The 18,978-nt window shown below is 45.6% G+C and overlaps 1 protein-coding gene across 11 annotated transcripts in view; it reads right to left on the bottom strand.

Annotated features, from left to right (window-relative positions):
- Nucleotides 1-18,978, bottom strand: part of LOC147697229 (F-box-like/WD repeat-containing protein TBL1X) — a 929,968-nt gene that overhangs the window by 157,862 nt on the left and 753,128 nt on the right. For all 11 annotated transcript variants that reach the window (XM_086934318.1, XM_086934313.1, XM_086934320.1 and 8 more), the window contains one exon: nucleotides 4,188-4,333. In XM_086934318.1, the coding sequence (XP_086790444.1) occupies nucleotides 4,188-4,333 (146 nt within the window). The remainder of the gene's footprint in view (nucleotides 1-4,187; nucleotides 4,334-18,978) is intronic.

Below are 18,978 nucleotides of genomic sequence, written 5' to 3'. Positions count from 1 at the left end.
TATCTAAGGCCACACTGAAGTCCAGGAGTATGATAGCAACCGTGGCCCCCTTGATCCAAAGCCATTTTAACCTCCTCAACCACATCCAGAAGAGCAGTTTCTTTGCTGTATTTTGGACTGGAAGTCCTTTTGCGTGTGGTGGAGAATGGAGTTGGCTTACAGGAAGTCTGATCGACATTTGTTGACATATTTTTCTGCCACTTTGCTGAGACCTGGGAATAGGGAAATTGGGCGATAGTGTCAGGGGACAAGGCAGCTCCACTTGCGAAGGCAAGCGCTGAGGCACGGAAAAGACTACATTTCCCAGCGGCCTCAGCGCAAAGTCTGATGTCAGACGCCGCATCACACGTCAGACGTCGCGTCAAGCGAGTTCTTGAAACCTGTTCACTCCATTTTGGACCTTCGAGGCTGGAGTGTACTTATCGTATTTTTCCCTACGTTGGGGGCGCTCTTCTTATACCTTGCCTGAGCTCTTGTGAGGGAGAAAGTACATTGTTAACTTTTGCTGCTTGCTACATTGCTGTGGATTACCTCGATGTACTATTGTATATTTTCCCTACGTTGGTGAGCTCTTCCCTGTTCTTTGCCCACAGAGTTTATGCGAGGGAAATTTTGGCATTCAGATACATTCATGGTTTAGGGAATCCCTACTACCAGTATTTTATGAAAGGTGCTTACTAACTTGAAGAGTGATGTAACTCTTCCCATTTTGGGTTCTCACCAGCACCTTCTGGATATTATTTGCTCTACGAGATTGAATGCTACTCAGTGTTTATTACGCTATGTTTACTGTTCTATTTCCATGGTGACAATCACTGCTACTCATCTATTTTACTTGTTCTTTTACTTTTGTCCTCCACGGGGGTGTCATAGACAGAGGGTCTTTTGAGGAACAGTGTTTACGTCACAATCTCAGGTAGAACCTTTTAGGCATGGGATGTTAGTAGGTCAAGACAGAAGAATAGGTTTTGATCTGATGAACCTTTATGTTTTCCAGCATACTGTATGGTGATTAGAGGTGACAAGCTCAACACCCCTGTTAGCCGGCAACCTTATCTTTCTTTACAGGTTAGTGGAAGTATGGGCATACAGGGAGATTTAGGAAGAGAGAGAGGTTATAGGTTCAGGTAGTAATTACTTCTCTTTTGTGTCTCCCTCCCTGCTGTCCCCATCCTTCCCTTCCCCCGCTTAACCACCCTTTAGTCTGTGTGTACTCATATCCAGACTTGGGGCTGTGGAGAGGTGGACCCCTAAGAGCATCGTTTCGATCCTGATGATACGTTCAGGCCTGGGACAGCTAGTTCCCTAAATAATCATGGTCTAGGTTGGCTTATTGAGGTCAGCTCTGACAATCGCAGGTTTCCAGGAGAGGGGCACTGTACCAGTCTCCAAGGAAAGATTAACCATGTCTCTTAGAGTGGAGAAAAGTGTTTCAGGCTCAAGAGCGATGATTTTCATGGGTTCTAAAGCAGGCTTCTCCGACCAGTAGCTCGAGAGCTACTCAAAGCTCTTCAGCTACCTCTAAGTACCTCTCCAGTGTGAAGGCCAGTATACTAAACAGGAAGCTTTTGTTTGGTTTGATTAATATATGTACAACAAAATTGAAAAACATGTTTTGAAATGAAAAGGTATGTATTTTCAGAATTTTGCAGGAAGATGATGTTTGGAAAAAATGTGGTAAATTTGCAAAATATATTTAAGCCTGCTATAGGAGCAATGAATCATGATGTGTCGGGTAGACTTGTTGCTCATATTATTACCTTGGTGCCAAGGGCATTGCAGTGATGGCTGTTACGTGTGGACCATCCATCGTTATTCCAGATTGATAGAGCCTTTTTTCACGTTACTTATAGCAACCTTTCCTGATGCACTGAGGGGATCACTGCTGACAACCTTGCATGACGTGGCCACTAATGTTATTTTGTCTTCTATGATTACTGTCAGAGCATAAATGTTACTAGCAGCTCTGGGTGATTTTCATTAAACATATATAGATCTTACTACAGAAACGGTTGGAGACACTTGTTCTAAAGCAGTGATACTCAAAGTACGGCCCGGGTACCGCATGCGGCCCTCCTGACCTTTACATGTGGCCCCCTGGACAGCAGCAGCATTAGGCTACTGTTTACTCGACTCAGCACTAACATGAAAAAAAAAACACTTATTTAAGGTTAATTTGCAGTTAGTGAAAGGAGCTAACTAAGCCCTTACCTTTAGGAAATTCCAAGACAGCCAATAGATATACACGCAATGCTTCCCCTACACCCACTTTACAGCCCCCGCTGGCATCAGGGTGGCCCTCAGTCATACCATAGACCGAAATTTGCGGCCCCCAGAAAAATGCTTGTAAGTACCCATGTTCTAAAGTATATTGTTTCATATCAGGATTAGTTAACTTGTAAAGGTATGCCTTGCTCCAAACAAGCCAGAATACGGTGATATTCGGTGCTACTGCACTCTGGGATGCATTCCCCCCATGTATAGCTTGCATTGGTTTACACATTATTAAAAAAAAGCTATACAAAAAAAGTACTGAAACCCCCACAAAGAGCTATGACCATGTCCCATTGGCAAGAAATACCCTCATTGCAAGGGTCTCTACAATAGCACAGTTACTGGACCCAACGTGTGTTACACTTCTCCTACCTGAGCAATGGTGTTCCTTCCTGGAAAGTGAGCAGGGAGGATATGTGTGTGCGGGGATGTAAGAGTGTACCCAGAGAGCTGTTGAAGGTGATTGATGAACTCTTGGGAAGCTTTCTACGTGGTGTTAAAGATAATGATGCACCTCTTGCTGGCAAACACCAGGTTTTTTACCTAAACACTGGAACACTCCCAAGGCAGACTTAGGGTGTGTGTCTAGGGACCCATCTATTTGGGCATGGAGAATTCAATCAAGGTTGAAGGTGCTGGTGGTGGGTTTTGTAGACTAGTGATAAACACTACAGCATTTACTTTTCGCAAGGTTGCTTTCTTCCTGAGGGCAGACTAACAAGGCATAGGTCATGTTAGGCCTGTGTGGAAAACCATGGAAATAAAATAACATAAAAAAGAAAAGGCCCTTACTTTCCAATGCCTACTAATTCTTACTTCTCGTAAGCAACGACTATAAGTACAAAGTGCGTGTTTGAGCACAGCTTGAAGTTTTCACAACAAATAAATAAAAGTCATTGTAATTTACAATGCCAATAGCTCAAACTCTCGCAAAGGCAAGGCTTATTGCATTGCAAATGCTTGTTGAGCTCTGAGAGGGAGGTAGCAGCAGCCATAGGAAGGCAGGGACTGTGACACCAGCCCAGCAACAATAGGAAGGCAAAGACCAGGACGCTAGGCCCTGCGTTTCAAAAGCAGGAAGGAGGAGAAGACCGCTGCAGCAAAAACACATATCGGTATTTGAATGCACAGCAAATATGGCAAATTAAGAGCAAGATTTACAGCTTCTTTACAACAGAACTCTGTAAACCATGAGCACTGGTCTCGACTGCTCCAACTTATAGAAAGAAATCGTGCTCATAAGCTCTGAGTAACAACACATGTACCAGAGGCCAACCCTGAAAATGGGCGGAGCTTTTAACCTCTTCCGTGCTCATGACGAGCTGAGCTCGTCATGAGACACGGTGGCGATGTGCTCATGACGAGCTGAGCTCGTCACGACCCGCGCGGCACTCACACGCGGGGCTAATTCCCCTGCTGTGCTGAGCGTTCTAAGAAACGGGCGTTGACATGACGAGCTCGGCTCGTCATGAGCACAGCGCCACCGTGCAGCGTGACGAGCTGAGCTTGTCACGAGCACTGCGGCGCTGCGCGCACCCCCTCCCCCCAGCACAGCGGGGGATTAGCCCTGCGGCGAAGGGGTTAAATACAATTTCCAGAAGACAGCATGTCTCTCAGAGACAGCACAAGCGCTGTCTAAGCGAGACCTAAAAATGTGGTTCTAGCTTGCTGTTTTAACAACCCTTGCTATAAAAATATGATCTGTTCTTTCTGGACCCAATATTAATATTTTCAATTAATAACCTGACACCATTCTACAAACGACCCCCTGGCCACAAAACACACACAAGAACGCATGTGCACGTTTGCACTCGCACACCAGCGACCCTAGGCAATCCAGGGTTGCAAATAGAAATGTCTTGTCCCGCTCTTTATCGAAAAACAACTCAATATACTTTAGCTTCCATACTCACTTCGTTGATGCTGATCTCAGCTTCCACATACTGCAGGCCTTTCTGCAGGATTGAGATGAGGGCAGCAGGGGGCACTAGTGTTCCGTTGATGTTAGACTGGCTGATGTGACTTTCAATACCAAATGTGAAGGCTGAATGAGAAAAACCTGTTGATACGAAAAGAGCAAACACGTTAGATTCTAAATTCACTGGAAAGAAACATACACGAGAAAGGCACAATAACGCACCAAGTTTCATCGACTTAAGGGAAAATTGCACAGCTGTAACAGTTTTTGTGCTAAAATCAATAAAAAAGTTGCTAACCTAAATTAATTGGCATGGAAAATCCATTTGTACACATTACTAAGTTTACTGAACATGAATTCAAATTAAAGACAGTTTGACAATGCTGGTCAGAAAGACGGTTCTTCCATGCTGCTCAAAGAATAAGGAGTCATACATTTATAAAGTGTGCATCATCAAAAAGTAAATTTGCACCGCAAGTTGCGGCAATTGCGCTTCACTGGCAGCAGGAAAATTGCGAGTTAACCCTCGCTGCTGACATCTGCTCTGATCTGCCGGCCACGAGTTTGAATCTAGGCAGACTCAACCTAAGTCGGTAAAATAAGAATCCTAGAGTGGAATAACCATAACACCTGTTATTTTACAGAGTTCCCGTGCAGGCATCCTTCTCATGAGCTAACTATATGCTTAGAGAGTGGTTTAATCTGACAACTACGTGCCATGAGCAGCGTTTGCGCATTTGCAGCGAAAACTGATTTCTACTTCACATTAATTAAAATGAGGGCCAGATGGGAAACATTTCACACCCGTTTGGCAATATTTCTTAGAAAAATTTGCAGCACATTTCAAAATTCTGCACTCTTGGTTCTAATTGAAAAACTGACATAAAATGCAGGGATCTCCAATATGTCCATTTGCATTTGCTGTGCTTTCTGTGTTCATCTTGGTCATTTCGTGCCGGAAATAAAATAAATACAAAAAAACTCGGAACCCATGATTTGGGGAGCGAGGGCGTCGGTCATAGCAGAAATGTGGTGGAAGAGTCGTAAAGAAAGGAGTTATGATGAGCACAGACTGACTTACAACTTATGTATTTAGTTTCAAAAACCCTGCCCCCAAATTTAACAAGGAGACCCGTAATAGTTAATAGTCCTGGTTTACTTATCTGGTCACAATCAGGCAGCATTTTCAAATATTCTAAGGGATATAGGCAGGGCACAAGTCCTAAAAAAAGAAGTGGGGGGGACGCTGTCACCGAAAGTGACGTCACGACAGGAAGTGACGTCACGAAAGGTGGTTTGCACCAAGTACAAAGCCTGTACTGTTTACGGGGCCACAGAAAGATATAGGCTGGCCCGAACCCGCTAGCCCCCTCCCCCTAGCAATGCCAATCCCCCCCCCCCCCCCCCCCCCAAGGGGGACACAGCATTTTCCTGGCAGATTCACCATGTGCAGCAAATATCGCTTATCGCAATTTAGGACTGCGCAAGGCCACTGGGACACTCTAAGTAGCGCACACAGGTCGTTATCCTTGCAGCATTACTTATCAAAATTCGACATTTGCCCAAAATACATATGCATAAAAAGAAAAGAAGTCCCTGAGCTTAAGGATATACCTTATGTCGTAATATAGCCAACCTGAGATGTTTGGGGGAGGCTATATTCGACCCAAAAAAGCTAACCTTACAGTCTAGTTATAACTGTAATTATCACTAAATAGTGGCTAACAGTCATTTTGGGAACTCTGTGAACAGTAAATAATGTAATAGAATCCTACAACATTTGAAAACACTCTAATATACACCAGTAGTTAAAATCATCAGTTTATTTCTAAAAATTAGTGCCGTCCACCCTCGTGGTACCCTGACTCGAGACCTGGATGTAGGCGCTTGCTGCAAAGAACTTTGTGACCGAAGTACGTTCCAGGGTATAACTGCGATAAGATAGCTCTGGCGATTAATGCGCTTGCTGGGAAGATGTGTGTGCAATCTAGTCACATATTTGACTTAAATTAATGAACAATGGTTCGTAACCTTTTCACTTATGTGGACCCCCACTTAATCATTACTGGAACCTGGGGACCCGACTAATTAATTATTGGAGCCTGGGGATCCCACTGAGTCAATATTGGAAGCCTGAAACCTAAGCATTTTCATTGATTTGAATTGCAAAACAATACACAAAAAATACAGAAATTAGCATTCCTTAAACAACAATGAAATGTATTTAATTAACAAACAAATATAAAAGAAATCGAAATTTTATTTTAAAAAGGAAGGTGGGAGCTTTCCAAAATTCAATTGAGGTCACTCGTCACAATCATCCTACTATATATACACACTGTTTCATGTATTTGCACTGTTCTCGCAAATAATCCTCAGAATACTAGTGTACTAATGTATACTAATGTATAGCTTACAATTTCATATTTATTATTGTTTTAAAATGTTCATTGTACATTTTACTTATATATTGATACTGATGTTTATATTATTTAATTTTCTAAGCAGTCGCGAACCCTCTGATTAGTCTGATTAGTAATGTCATGATGATGTCACTGACCATGTCATGAGTGATGTAATATCCGAGTTCATAAGCAGTGCATTGCAGGGGCGTAAGTTATAATTAGCTCAGGCAACTATAACTGCACAATTTCACTGGTTTTGTATGAGCGAAATCTGAGGTTCGCTAAAAAAAAAAATGATATGTCATGTTACATTTTTAACTGGGAGAGCGTGGGCCAACTGGTTTTGACTGAGCGAAATGGAGGTTGGCTGCAAAAAAAAAATGATATGTCATGTTACATTTGTAACTGGGAGAGTGTGGGCCAACTGTTTGACCTCTTGGTGCTGTGAGGTGACCCTGCCATCTTCCCAGTAGTATGTTTGAACTCTGTATCTTTAAACAAGATGACTAAGGTAGGATTTCAACTTGTGCCGATTTGAAAATGTTTCAGCTAACAGATGTCTGCACCTACCCGTACCCACTGAGTTTCAACAATCTATTTCCAAATAGTTTCAAGGTTAAAAAACAAAACAGGATTATAGGATAACGAACCCTAAATAAATAAAGGTAACAGAATAGACTAGAGAATAAGTCAATGTCAGATCGAGTAAGGGGTCGATAGGGTTGTGGCATCATTTCCTGTGATACCACTTTCTGTGGTGTTACACTGTTGAGTACTGCTTCTGCTAATTTTGTGATAGGATGTCGCTTTTGGGGAGAGGCCCGAATGGATTTGCATGTTCGGGTTGGTGTAAAAAAATAAAATGAAGGACTTGAATGTATCTCAAAGAATTAAACATTGACTTGGAGCAATTCAAGCATTCATCATCGCATCCTATTTCTTTTAGCTTTAGTTACTATGCGCCACAGGGACCAAAGCAGAAGTCTGTCCAGGTTGCTTGTGTTTCCATTCACCGAAAACTGTACCATGCATTACCGGATGGAGTGTCCCTGTTGGGCTGAGAATTGTAACAGCACAGTGGGGAACTGAAGATGGACTATCATTTACAGTAATTACAAGTGGCTGAGATTAATTCAAGCATTTCACCCATCACATTTTTCTCTTATTAACCCGTTTACCGCGGTGCGGGCGTTCTACTGAGTGGACGGGACTGCGTCGGCCAACGGTCGTGCACAGCACCCAGAAGGTAGTGCTCGTGTCGACCGTAGGCCGACGCGAGCACGGAACGGGTTAATTTCCCTTAAGTATGCCACCTAGCATACCCCGCCCAGCAGACCCGGCAGCAAGAAATCCCCATGGTTCACCGACAAACTCAAGAGCTCCAAGAAGAACTGCCGAGCCCTCGAGAAAGTCTGGAGAAGGGAACCAACACCGAACAACAGGACCACCTTCAAGCTTGCCACCCGGAAGCACCACCAGCTGATCCGCGCCGCCAAGAAAACTGCATTCAAGGACCGGCTGGACAACAACGCACACAACTGCAAGGAACTCTTCAACATCGTGAAAGAGCTTTCCAACCCCAGCGCAGGAAACAACGACATCACCCCATCACAAGACCTCTGCAACTCCCTCGCCTCATACTTCCACAACAAGATCGCGGACATACACAACAGCTTCAACAACCAACCAACGCACACCACGACCGAACCACCACCCCCCACCACCACCCTCCGCGCCTGGACCCCGATCAGCACCGAAGACACAGTCCGCACAATGAACTCCATCCACTCAGGATCTCCGACCGACCCCTGCCCCCACCACGTCTTCAACAAGGCCGACGCTGTCATCGCACCCCACCTGCGAGACATCATCAACACCTCCTTCAACACCGCCACCTTCCCTGAGAGCTGGAAGCACGCTGAACTCAGCGCTCTACTCAAGAAACCCACAGCGGACCCCACCGAACTCAAGAATTACCGCCCCATCTCGCTCCTCCCGTTTCCAGCCAAAGTCATCGAGAAGACCGTCAACAAGCAGCTGGCCGCCTTCCTCGAGACGAATGGATCCCTCGACCCCTCACAGTCTGGCTTCCGAGCCAACCACAGCACCGAGACCGCCCTCATCGCCGTCACCGATGACATCCGAGCCCTGATGGACAACGGAGAAACAGCGGCCCTCATCCTCCTAGACCTCTCCGCGGCATTCGACACTGTCTGCCACCGCACACTAGTACAGCGCCTCAGCAACGTCGGAATCCAGGAGAAGGCTCTGGAATGGATCATCTCCTTCCTCGACGGAAGAACACAGAGAGTCCGCCTACCACCGTACAAGTCAGAGGCCACCGAAGTCATCTGCGGCGTCCCTCAAGGATCCTCGCTGAGCCCCACCCTCTTCAACGTCTACATGAGCCCCCTCGCGGCCATCGCACGCCAACACAACCTCAACATAATCTCCTACGCCAACGACACCCAGTTGATCCTCTCCCTGACCAACGACGCCGCCAGAGCCAATCTGCACGAAGGGATGAAAGAGGTAGCCGAGTGGATGACGACCAGCCGCCTGAAACTGAACTCAGACAAGACGGAGGTCCTCATCCTAGGCTCCTCGCCCTCCGCCTGGGACGACTCCTGGTGGCCTCCCGCCCTGGGCACCGCACCCAAACCAACAGACCACGCACGCAACCTGGGCTTCATCCTGGACTCCTCCCTCTCCATGACCAAGCAAGTCAACGCCATCTCCTCGGCGTGCTTCAACATCCTACGCATGCTACGGAAGATCTTCTGGTGGATCCCCACCGAGACCAGGAAGACGCGTCACCCAGGCCCTCGTCACCAGTCGACTGGACTACGGCAACGCCCTCTACGCCGGCACCACCGCCAAGCTTCAGAAGAGACTCCAGCGGATCCAGAACGCCTCAGCCAGACTCATCCTCGACATCCCACGAAACTGCCACATCTCCGGACATCTGAGAGACCTGCACTGGCTCCCCGTCAACAAAAGAATCACCTTCCGCCTCCTCACCCACGCACACAAAGCCCTACACGACCAAGGCCCGAGCTACCTCAACAACCGAATCAACTTCTACGCTCCCAAACGCCACCTCCGATCAGCCAACCACGCCCTCGCCGCCGTCCCCCGCATCCGAAGAGCGACAACAGGAGGAAGGTCCTTCTCCTACCTGGCCGCCAAGACCTGGAACACCCTCCCGACCGACCTGCGCCTGACCCAAGACCACCTCTCCTTCAGGAAGAAGCTGAAGACCTGGCTGTTCGAGCAGTAACGGCACCCCCTCTCCCCCCAGCGCCTTGAGACCCTACGGGTAAGTAGTGCGCTCTATAAATGTCTTTGATTGATTGATTGATTGACCTAGCCAGTTTCTTATAATCAAGTATTCCTCTTGATCAATGTGGTTTTCATGATCACAATTTCAGACTTCAGGTGCTTTATAGCGCCACAACCCCCAGATTTTGACTTACGTAGGAGTAACTGTGCCAATAAATATGGGTGCCAGCCACATTAATCGTCCATGGTCTTGCCATGCGCACAGAGCCAAGAGACCAAAAATTCCTCTTAATTCTCAGAGGTCAACAAATATATATGGTCACATTTTCCAATGTCCATCAAGCCCAGGGCTTAACCTCGGCGTAGGACTACGCCTCGCTCGTGGAGCGTGCATAGTTTGTGCTACTACGCACTACGCAAATTGCACGTAGAACAGTGCAAAAACACATAGTGGGCATTTTTTTACTTGCTAGCGGTCCTTAACATCAAGTTGGCAACCGCGAGCGAGCAAAATCAACATCCCGGCGATACTTCTTCCTCGTTCGCAATCAGCAACATCAAGTTGCCGATCGCGAGCATGTAAAATAAACCTCATGGCAAGATTCTCAACGCGGGGAGGTCAGGTTTCTCATTGCGAGTGGTCATGTATGCTCGCGACAGCTCCTAATGCGAAACTACCAGTCCGCGTTGAGAAAGCTGCCCCTCGAGTACAAATCTACTCAAGCGGCAGAAAATGACAAATTGTACTGTGCAAGATGCCGTTTGCAATGATTGCACTGTGCGAACAATCATCCGGCACTGTGCAATCAGTGTGAACAGCATTTTCCCTACTGCACTAGGCAGTTCACGTAGCTACGAATAGCTTGCGTAGTGCGAGGTGCACTTTGCGAAACTACACGTAGCGCTACTACGCCTGGGGTTACCAAGGACATTCACAGTGAACCTGGTAAAAACACTCTGCTTGCTTTTCCACACTGGAAGAGAGCATGAATTACGGGTGGGCAACCTTTACATGGATCACAGCTTTTTCATTCTGTGCATGAACACACTTGTTTTACAATGTTACTGGTGCTGATAACTAAATTCTTCGAGATTAGAATTCAATTTCCTTGTGACAACTCCTTTTAATTTAAATCTCAATTCTAAACAATACCCTAGTGATGATCAAGTTGAACTCTCACACTGTAAGTTCCACTAAAATGCTGTGTATTCTTGCACAGACACCCTCCTGCATCACCCCACAGACACCAAACATAATGATTTTCTACTAATACACACAGCGAGGTACCCTTTGGGCGCTAATTTTTCCCATATCTTGGACATTGAAAGCCCAAATCCCCCACCCCACCCCGCCAGGTCAGAACTGCCACCTCCCCGCCTGGGTTCAAGCACAACATTATGATCTACCTCTTAAGACTGGAAAACACAGTCATAAAATTGCATCCAAGCCCTCCATACCTCACGACTATGACTAGCAATCCAATAAAAGAGGCCGCGCCCTGATCTACATATGTACACACATACTCTGAATGCCAATGTAAACATAACGTGCTGATCTGTCTCAATTTCATCACCACAATCCTGTTTTTGTGTCTACATCACAAACCTCCATCAATATACTAATGAGCTTCTATGTACTTCTGGCAGAAGACCTTCCAAATAAATAGTTATGATAGTAAAGTATCGCACCACGGCATTCATTCTTTATTTTCTCATTTTTACACGTTAACACAGTGAGGGCAAAGGTTTTACTTCGATTAATATCACTTTACCATAGAAATACAGCCATAAGAAACTGAAATGTGATCTGGCCTTCCGCTGCACAGTAACACGTGGTAGAGTTTTTAGCCACTTGTTATCCGCTTGCGCTAGAAACACATTTTGTTTGTGAAAATGATGAAGAAAATGATGGCAAGAACAGCAAAGTCACAATTATATGGAAAATGAAGGACACAAAATTACATACTTCCATCGGCGCAGGTTAAGAACACAGAGAAGCAGTGGAATGTGACTAATGTTGTTGAATGTACAGGAAGGGACAACTCAAGATTATAATTTATTTTAAAACAAACCCTCCCAGTGGCCTAGCAAGAGAGCCAAGGGCCCTACTGCAAATTGTGGCCAATGCCCTGGCTTGGTCATAAAAAAACACAAGCATTTCCAATGCAATAGGTCTCGGATTTGAGCTATTGGCACTGTAAATGTCAATAGCTTAAATTCTCGCAAATGCGAGACCTATTGAATTGCAAATATGTTATGTTTCCAAGCGCCCCATGCCGCGCTCGCACTTAATAGAGACCACGTCCCTTTACTTAGACAAGCCACGTCTAAAGAAAAAAATTGGCGCGGCCTCTATTAGGTGCAACTGTGGCATGGGGTGCTTGGAACCAACCCACCAAAATATTTGTAATACAACAAGAATCGCAACAGGTATCGCATTTGCAGCATTTAGCTCAAACTCTCCTAAATGCGAGATCTATAGCATTCGAAAGAAGCAGCCGCCATTGTCCCGGCTGCTTGGAAAGTGAAAGTGCGCATGTCGCGCTGAATGTTGGTGTAAAGCACGTTGTGCCTGCAGTAATACAAAACTCACTAAAGAAATAGTGCTTACAGACTAAATAACACAGACAGTGTAACATCAGAAGTAAAAGGGCCAGACCTCAAGGGAGGTTACAAATGAAGATAATCAAATAAAGAACAAGATGGCTTCCTCAGGGGTTGTATTTATCGCATACTCCTCCTGCAAAGGGGACTCCTGAGGTCGAAACCCTACAGCCGCGGTCCGTGCAGGTAACAGCGGTGGGTAAGTGGGGCTGCATGGGGGGCACTGGATTATGAGACAATGCAAAGAAAATATATGCAACAAACTCTCCAGACACAGCAGGCACATTAAGCAGAATATTCAGTGGAATTATTGCATACTTAGTACATTTCACCACACACAATTATTAACAAAGACCGGTCCTACTGCCTAACAAAATAAAGAGGTTTCCTTAAAAATAAACCTATACCAATTCAGTATATCCCACGAAAGTTATGATTCACCAACAATTAATTATTATTTCCTTGCATTGACACACAGGAACACCCCTGCATTAATAGTGTCCCCTTGCCTTTGACATTACAACAGTTTGTGCTAACCATATATTTTGTTACAAGGAGTGGAACACAAGCTTGCATATATACAGGCTGATTGTAGTAAAAGGCATAGCTTTGGGCTTCCTGTCTACTTTTAAGATCAGTCTCATTAAGCTTATGTTGGCTGTGTTCTATGTTCATATTGTGGGTAACCTGTAAGCACGATTAACAACATGCACACCTACAGAACAATGCCATGCAATGCACTGTTATGTCAGCATCTGACTATGAGGCGCTTTAAGGTTTAAGGCATTACAACTTAAAAAGAGATATAATATGTTTGAGACGCAAGAGCTTTCACCTCCACTTAGAGAACAGCAGAATATTAATTTCATGGAAAATAATGAATCAATACTTCTTTTCTAGGTGAATTCTGTTTAGACCTGTAGGGGACGGCTGATTTCTGCTACAGACACATGCATTATTCTCAATCAATTATTGAGGCTGTTAGCACGACTTGGCAGCAGCGGCCCCCTGCAGGTGAGAGTGGTGAGCCGGTGGGGCCCTGTGGGGGAGGGGGGGATTTCAACGGACGATAACAAGGGAAAATTAAATAACTAATTTTCCCTCATCATCGTCGTTGAAATTCCCCCTCCCACCCCCCCAAAAAAGGTCCCAAATACTCTTACCTGCACCGGCCGCTGCTGCAACTTGGTTAATAAATCATTCCTATTTGTAAAGCGCAAACATGTCACTCTAAAGCAGAGGTCTTCAAACTTTTGGATGCCGAGACCCCCCTGTCAACATTTTCAAACGTAAGGACCCCCTCCTGACAAAAAATTCTAAACCTCTAGGTTATTAGGAAGGTGAGGACCAAATTATGCGACAGGCTTGACTAAATTGTGTGAGTAGAAAATGTAAATAATGTTCTGTGATGCTGCCTATTTTGGGGTAGCATTGCTTTATTATTTAGAATTTTTTTAAACACAGTAATACTGAGGAAAGATTTCACCCCATCAGTACCAGTTTATAACCAAAATACAGCAATTAACTTCAGAAAGATGTCTAGTCAACCTCTGTGAAGGGCCTCCCAATCCGCAGGAATACGCGCTGCCACATTAGAAGCTCACCTGGCCATGGCCGGGAGCAGCAAGGGTGCATTCAAACTGTGGCGGTCTTGTGCAGAGTTAAACAGTTTACCCATGCCCCTTTCCTCTCACCCCCTTCCTTCCATCCCTCTCTTCTCTCCTCTCTCAACCCAGGATCCCTCTCTCACATTGCAGGCAGATGGTTATTAGCCCCAGGACACCTTTTGGGAACAGTAGCGCACTACAAATGTAAATAATAGGCAGAAGCAGGGGCTCCAGTGGACCCGAACTTCGGGGGGAGGGGGGGGGGGGGGGGGGGGTTAACACTCCCAGCCCGGGCTTGTCGAAGCACTGGTCGCACACGGTGCAAAAGTCTTTCCACCTTCTCCATGAATTCCCTCACTACCACTCACCAACAATACACCTCATCTCATTATAGCACCGGTCTGACAAACATTTCATTTTGTTTATAGCGTTACCCATAGTTTACTCACACTCAGTTCTGTGATGTGCATAGTACATCTTCTTTGTACCAGGCACTTTAACCTTCTGCACTGTGTGGGTGACAAGAGTGCCCATGTGACTGCATGGTGAGCAAGGCAACAGTGTGAGAGTAGGGTAAAAGGAGTGACTGCAGGGTGAGTGAGGTGACCATATGAATTTGGGTTCGGCTGTAAGTGCAGAGTGGGACGAATAAGTGCATGGTTAGTGATGGCCTTGTTTGAGTGAGCAAAAGATTGAGCAGTAAGGGGGGGAGGACAGGTGAGTGGAGTGTCACATGAGTGCAGGGTGAGAAGTGTGCTCGTGTGACTGCAGGGTGAGGTACAGAGTGAACAATGCAAGCAAATTTTTAGTGGAAAGTCATCACTGTGAGAGCAGGGTGAGCGGGTGAATGGTGTGAGTGCATGGTGATCACTGTGAGTACATTATGATCACTGAGAGTTCAGGGTGAGCGGGTGAATGGTGTGAGTGCATGGTGATTGGTGTGAGTGCATGGTGATCAGTGTGTGTGCATGGTGATCAGTGTGTGTGCATGGTGATCAGTGTGTGTGCATGGTGATCAGTGTGAGTGCATTGTGATCATTGTAAGTACATTATGATCACAGAGTGCAGGGTGAGCGGGTGAATGGTGTGAGTGCATGGTGATTGGTGTGAGTGCAGGGTGAGCGGGTGAATGATGTGAGTGCATTTCGATCAGTGTGAGTGCATTGTGATCAGTGTGAGTGCATTGTGATCAGTGTGAGTGCATTGTGATCAGTGTGAGTGCATGGTGATCAGTGTGAGTGCATGGTGATCAGTGTGAGTGCATGGTGATCAGTGTGAGTGCATGGTGATCACTGTAGGTGCAGGGTGAGTGGGTGAATGTTGTGAGTGCATGGTGTGAGTGCATGGTGATCAGTGTGAGTGCACTGTGATCAGCGTGAGTGCACTGTGATCAGTGTCAGTGCACTGTGATCACTGTGAGTGCAGGGTGAACGGGTGAATGGTGTGAGTGCATGGTGATTGGTGTGAGTGCATGGTGATTGGTGTGAGTGCATGGTGATCAGTGTGAGTGCAGGGTGAACGTGAAGGCGAGAATGAGAAGTGAGTAGTCTGAAAGCAGGGTGCATTCCCAGAAACTTGAAGCGTAGGGTTTCAGATATAAGTTAAACTATTGCTATAATGGCATTAATCAGGGTTCGAGGGTGGAGGAAATAAATAATGTGCTGATCCTGCAACAAACTTCCAGTCTAATGATTAGGGTTACCAGCTCATTATTTTGATGGCCCAGAAATAAGCAGTCACCTACAGCTGTATTTTTTGCACTTATCTGTGAATACGTAGAACAGCAAATATGAATAGAAAGCACTTTTAGTTGTGTTCGCGGGCTGCCTCAATTATCCATGACTAATAATTAAAGAGAATTAAAACAGAAAAGTCACATAACTAATTAATACATACTTTTTTATTTATAACTCAATTTAGTGTCAAGAGCAGGTCTCTGCAGGATATTTAAACAACACATAGCAGGCATGTTTCTTTTGGCAACACAACTTTATATTTCTTTTCATTAAATGCATTCTCACACTACAGCAGTAAGTGTAAAAATACAAATGTAAGGAATAGGCAGAGTGGGGGCCCAGGGGGTACTGAAACCATAAAAAAATGAAGCGTTGGTAATCAGTTAACAAAGGCATGTAAATATGCTAATGGTCTTAAATGACCTGTGAAAAACTCGGCCGGAGATAAGACTCCAGACACTGCCCAGCTGAGGCCCCAGGAGCGCGAGCTGCACTGCAGCAGCCGGGCTGAGACACAGGATGGGGGAAGAGGGGGGGCTGAAGCCCTGGAGGCCAGGGCAGAAGTGACACTGTGAAGGCGCGACCCCCCTTGCATCGCTCCACGGCCCCCCTGGGGGTCGCGCCCCACAGTTTGAAGACCCCTGCTCTAAAGGTTTCAAGTTAAATAGAAGAAGGCTCCTTGAGGAATCATTTCCAATATCTCAATAATTTCTATTAAGTCTTATACAAGTACTTTACTTCAAAAGAAAACATAAGAAACATGGTATCTCCCAAATTGTTTTATATATATTGTTTAGAAAATGATCCTTTAAATTTTTTACAAGATTCTAGGAGTTCAAATGATAGGCAACACAAACAACACTACAATTTCCTGTACATTTCCTGTAGTGTGGTACACCGTTGGTACAGTATGTAATATACAAATATATACATAGGGTGCTTCTGTACATGCAGTCAGCTAATCCATCAATATAATATATACAAATCCTTGTTTGGATAATTATGAACCAAACGGTGTATATGCGTCGACGTTTCGGTCTCTATTGTATGCTTTTCACCGAGACCATCCTCAGGACTAAACGTTGCACATGGAATTAGACAGGATGTCTTCCAAAGCCTCAATCCACCACTACTTCTCAGGGTAATTGACACCACTCCTCCCCCTTGATTCCACTTGACACTCTTTTATGTCTTGTTTATAATCACGTGCACCAGGGCACTGATTTCTTATGTTTTCTTTTGAAGTAAAGTACTTGTATAAGACTTAATAGAAATTATTGAGATATTGGAAATAATTCCTCAAGGAGCCTTCTTCTATTTAACTTAAATTACCCAGTTCCTTGGGGACTAGTGGGTTGTCCTGTTTCTAAAGGTTTCAAGGCACTGGGGGAACTCGGGGAGATTAAGTGAGCTATTGTCCAGAGTCACACGATGCTGAGCTGCCGCCTGTGCACGGGAGCGAACCGTGGGGCATATTACCAAGCTTGGCGATATAAGATTATCGCCGCTTTAGCGGCCGTTTTCGCCCGCTAAGCGGCGATAATTACAACTCCCTATTAGCAAGCTGTCGCTAACTGATGTTAGCGACAGCTTTGAGGCGATAGCGAGCGGTTTGGGGCCCGCTTTGCATGTCAGCGATATTTATCGCTAATGACATGCAAAGTGGGCGTACCCAAACTGTTAGCGACTGAAAACAGTCGCTAACATCACTATCGCCTATTAGCAAGGCTGGTGTAGCAATGGAAATATTCGCGCTAAGCGCGAATATCTCCAAAAACGAACGCCTGCTCAGACCAGTTCTTAGCCATTATATCCAATGGGAGGTGGATATAATGGCTAAGACCCTGTTAGCGATAATGCGTGAATATCGCTGTATTCTCAGCGGTATTCACGGATTTCGCCGCTATCGCCCGGAATTCTATCGCTTTTGAGATAAATGTTGCTAATAGCACGTTATCTCAGCGATAAAATCCGGCGATGCTTGGTGATAGAAAAATTGTCGCTAAGCCTGTTTAGCTATAATTATCGCTAGTTGTTGGTAATATGCCCCCGTGATCCTGCACTCTGGAGTTAGCCGCTCTTGCCTGGGTGAAGTTCTCATCTTTTTAACACCTAGATATACCAGTCAACAACAGAGAGCTGATCAATTAACTTTAACAAACTGCTTTCCGTATCAGCTTTATAAGTAATTCTTGTGCCAGGTACTATTTTTAATTGAAGTCTAAACACTCTGCAGCAGATGGAAGATTGTGTGGGAAAATCTGCTGGTCCTTAATTATAAGCAAAGCACTGACACCAGAATCGCATAATTCCAGTGTCCCTGATGGTTAATTTGAAAGTTAAATCAATAGCTCACAAAAATACAAAATCATTTTATTTATTTCAGACATCAGAGCGAATTTTCTGGTGTTTTAAATAAATGAAACGTTTTAGTACTTCAGTGAACTGCTAATTTAACAACATTAACCTAGTCAAACCAGCCTTTCCTTTCTAGGTAGCCGGCTTGCCGCCAATTACCATAAAAGAGGACCCTATACCTTTTGCCCTCCTCTCTTAAACCCACCTAACTCGGCCTGCGATTGTCAGTCAGTGTCTGTCGGCCGCTAGGTGTCCTCGCGGGAATAAAAATGAAATGAATCTGGCCTGCCTGGGGAAAAGCGCACAGCAGCACAGTGGAGTGCATTCTTCCATCCGGTGGTCCGTGAGACGGCCATCCAATAAATAATATCGAGAGTGGCTGTGTGTGAGTGTGTTTTATTTGCCAGGCCTCGAGTCGTTCTCGAGGCCTGGCAGGCGGGCGGGCGGGCGGGTACAATCGTCATCATTTCATTCTGTGAGGTGTTTGAGCAATTTGACGCCTGCGCGCACCCCCTACCCCCCCCACCTAGCTTGGTTGGTGGTGTGGTGTGTGCGCCCTGTGGTGGTGACGGTCGACGTGACGCCGGCGTCGCCGGCCTTGAATCTTCTTCTCAGGACTGACAGTGGCAGTGGGTCCCAGGGCCGTCAATCTGGTAGCGCGCGAAAGCGCTACCAATGACGGCCCTGGACATGATTTTTTTGGCCAGCCCCCGCTCAGTGTGACGCACTCAGCATGCGCACACGCCTGCCATACGTGACCTGGGCTGCTGGGCTGAAAGTCAGTCAGTCACTCA

The sequence above is a fragment of the Lissotriton vulgaris genome, chromosome 8, assembly GCF_964263255.1.
Source record: "Lissotriton vulgaris chromosome 8, aLisVul1.2, whole genome shotgun sequence".
Classification (NCBI taxonomy): Eukaryota; Metazoa; Chordata; class Amphibia; order Caudata; family Salamandridae; genus Lissotriton; species Lissotriton vulgaris.
This window is presented reverse-complemented; position numbering and strand designations above follow the sequence as displayed.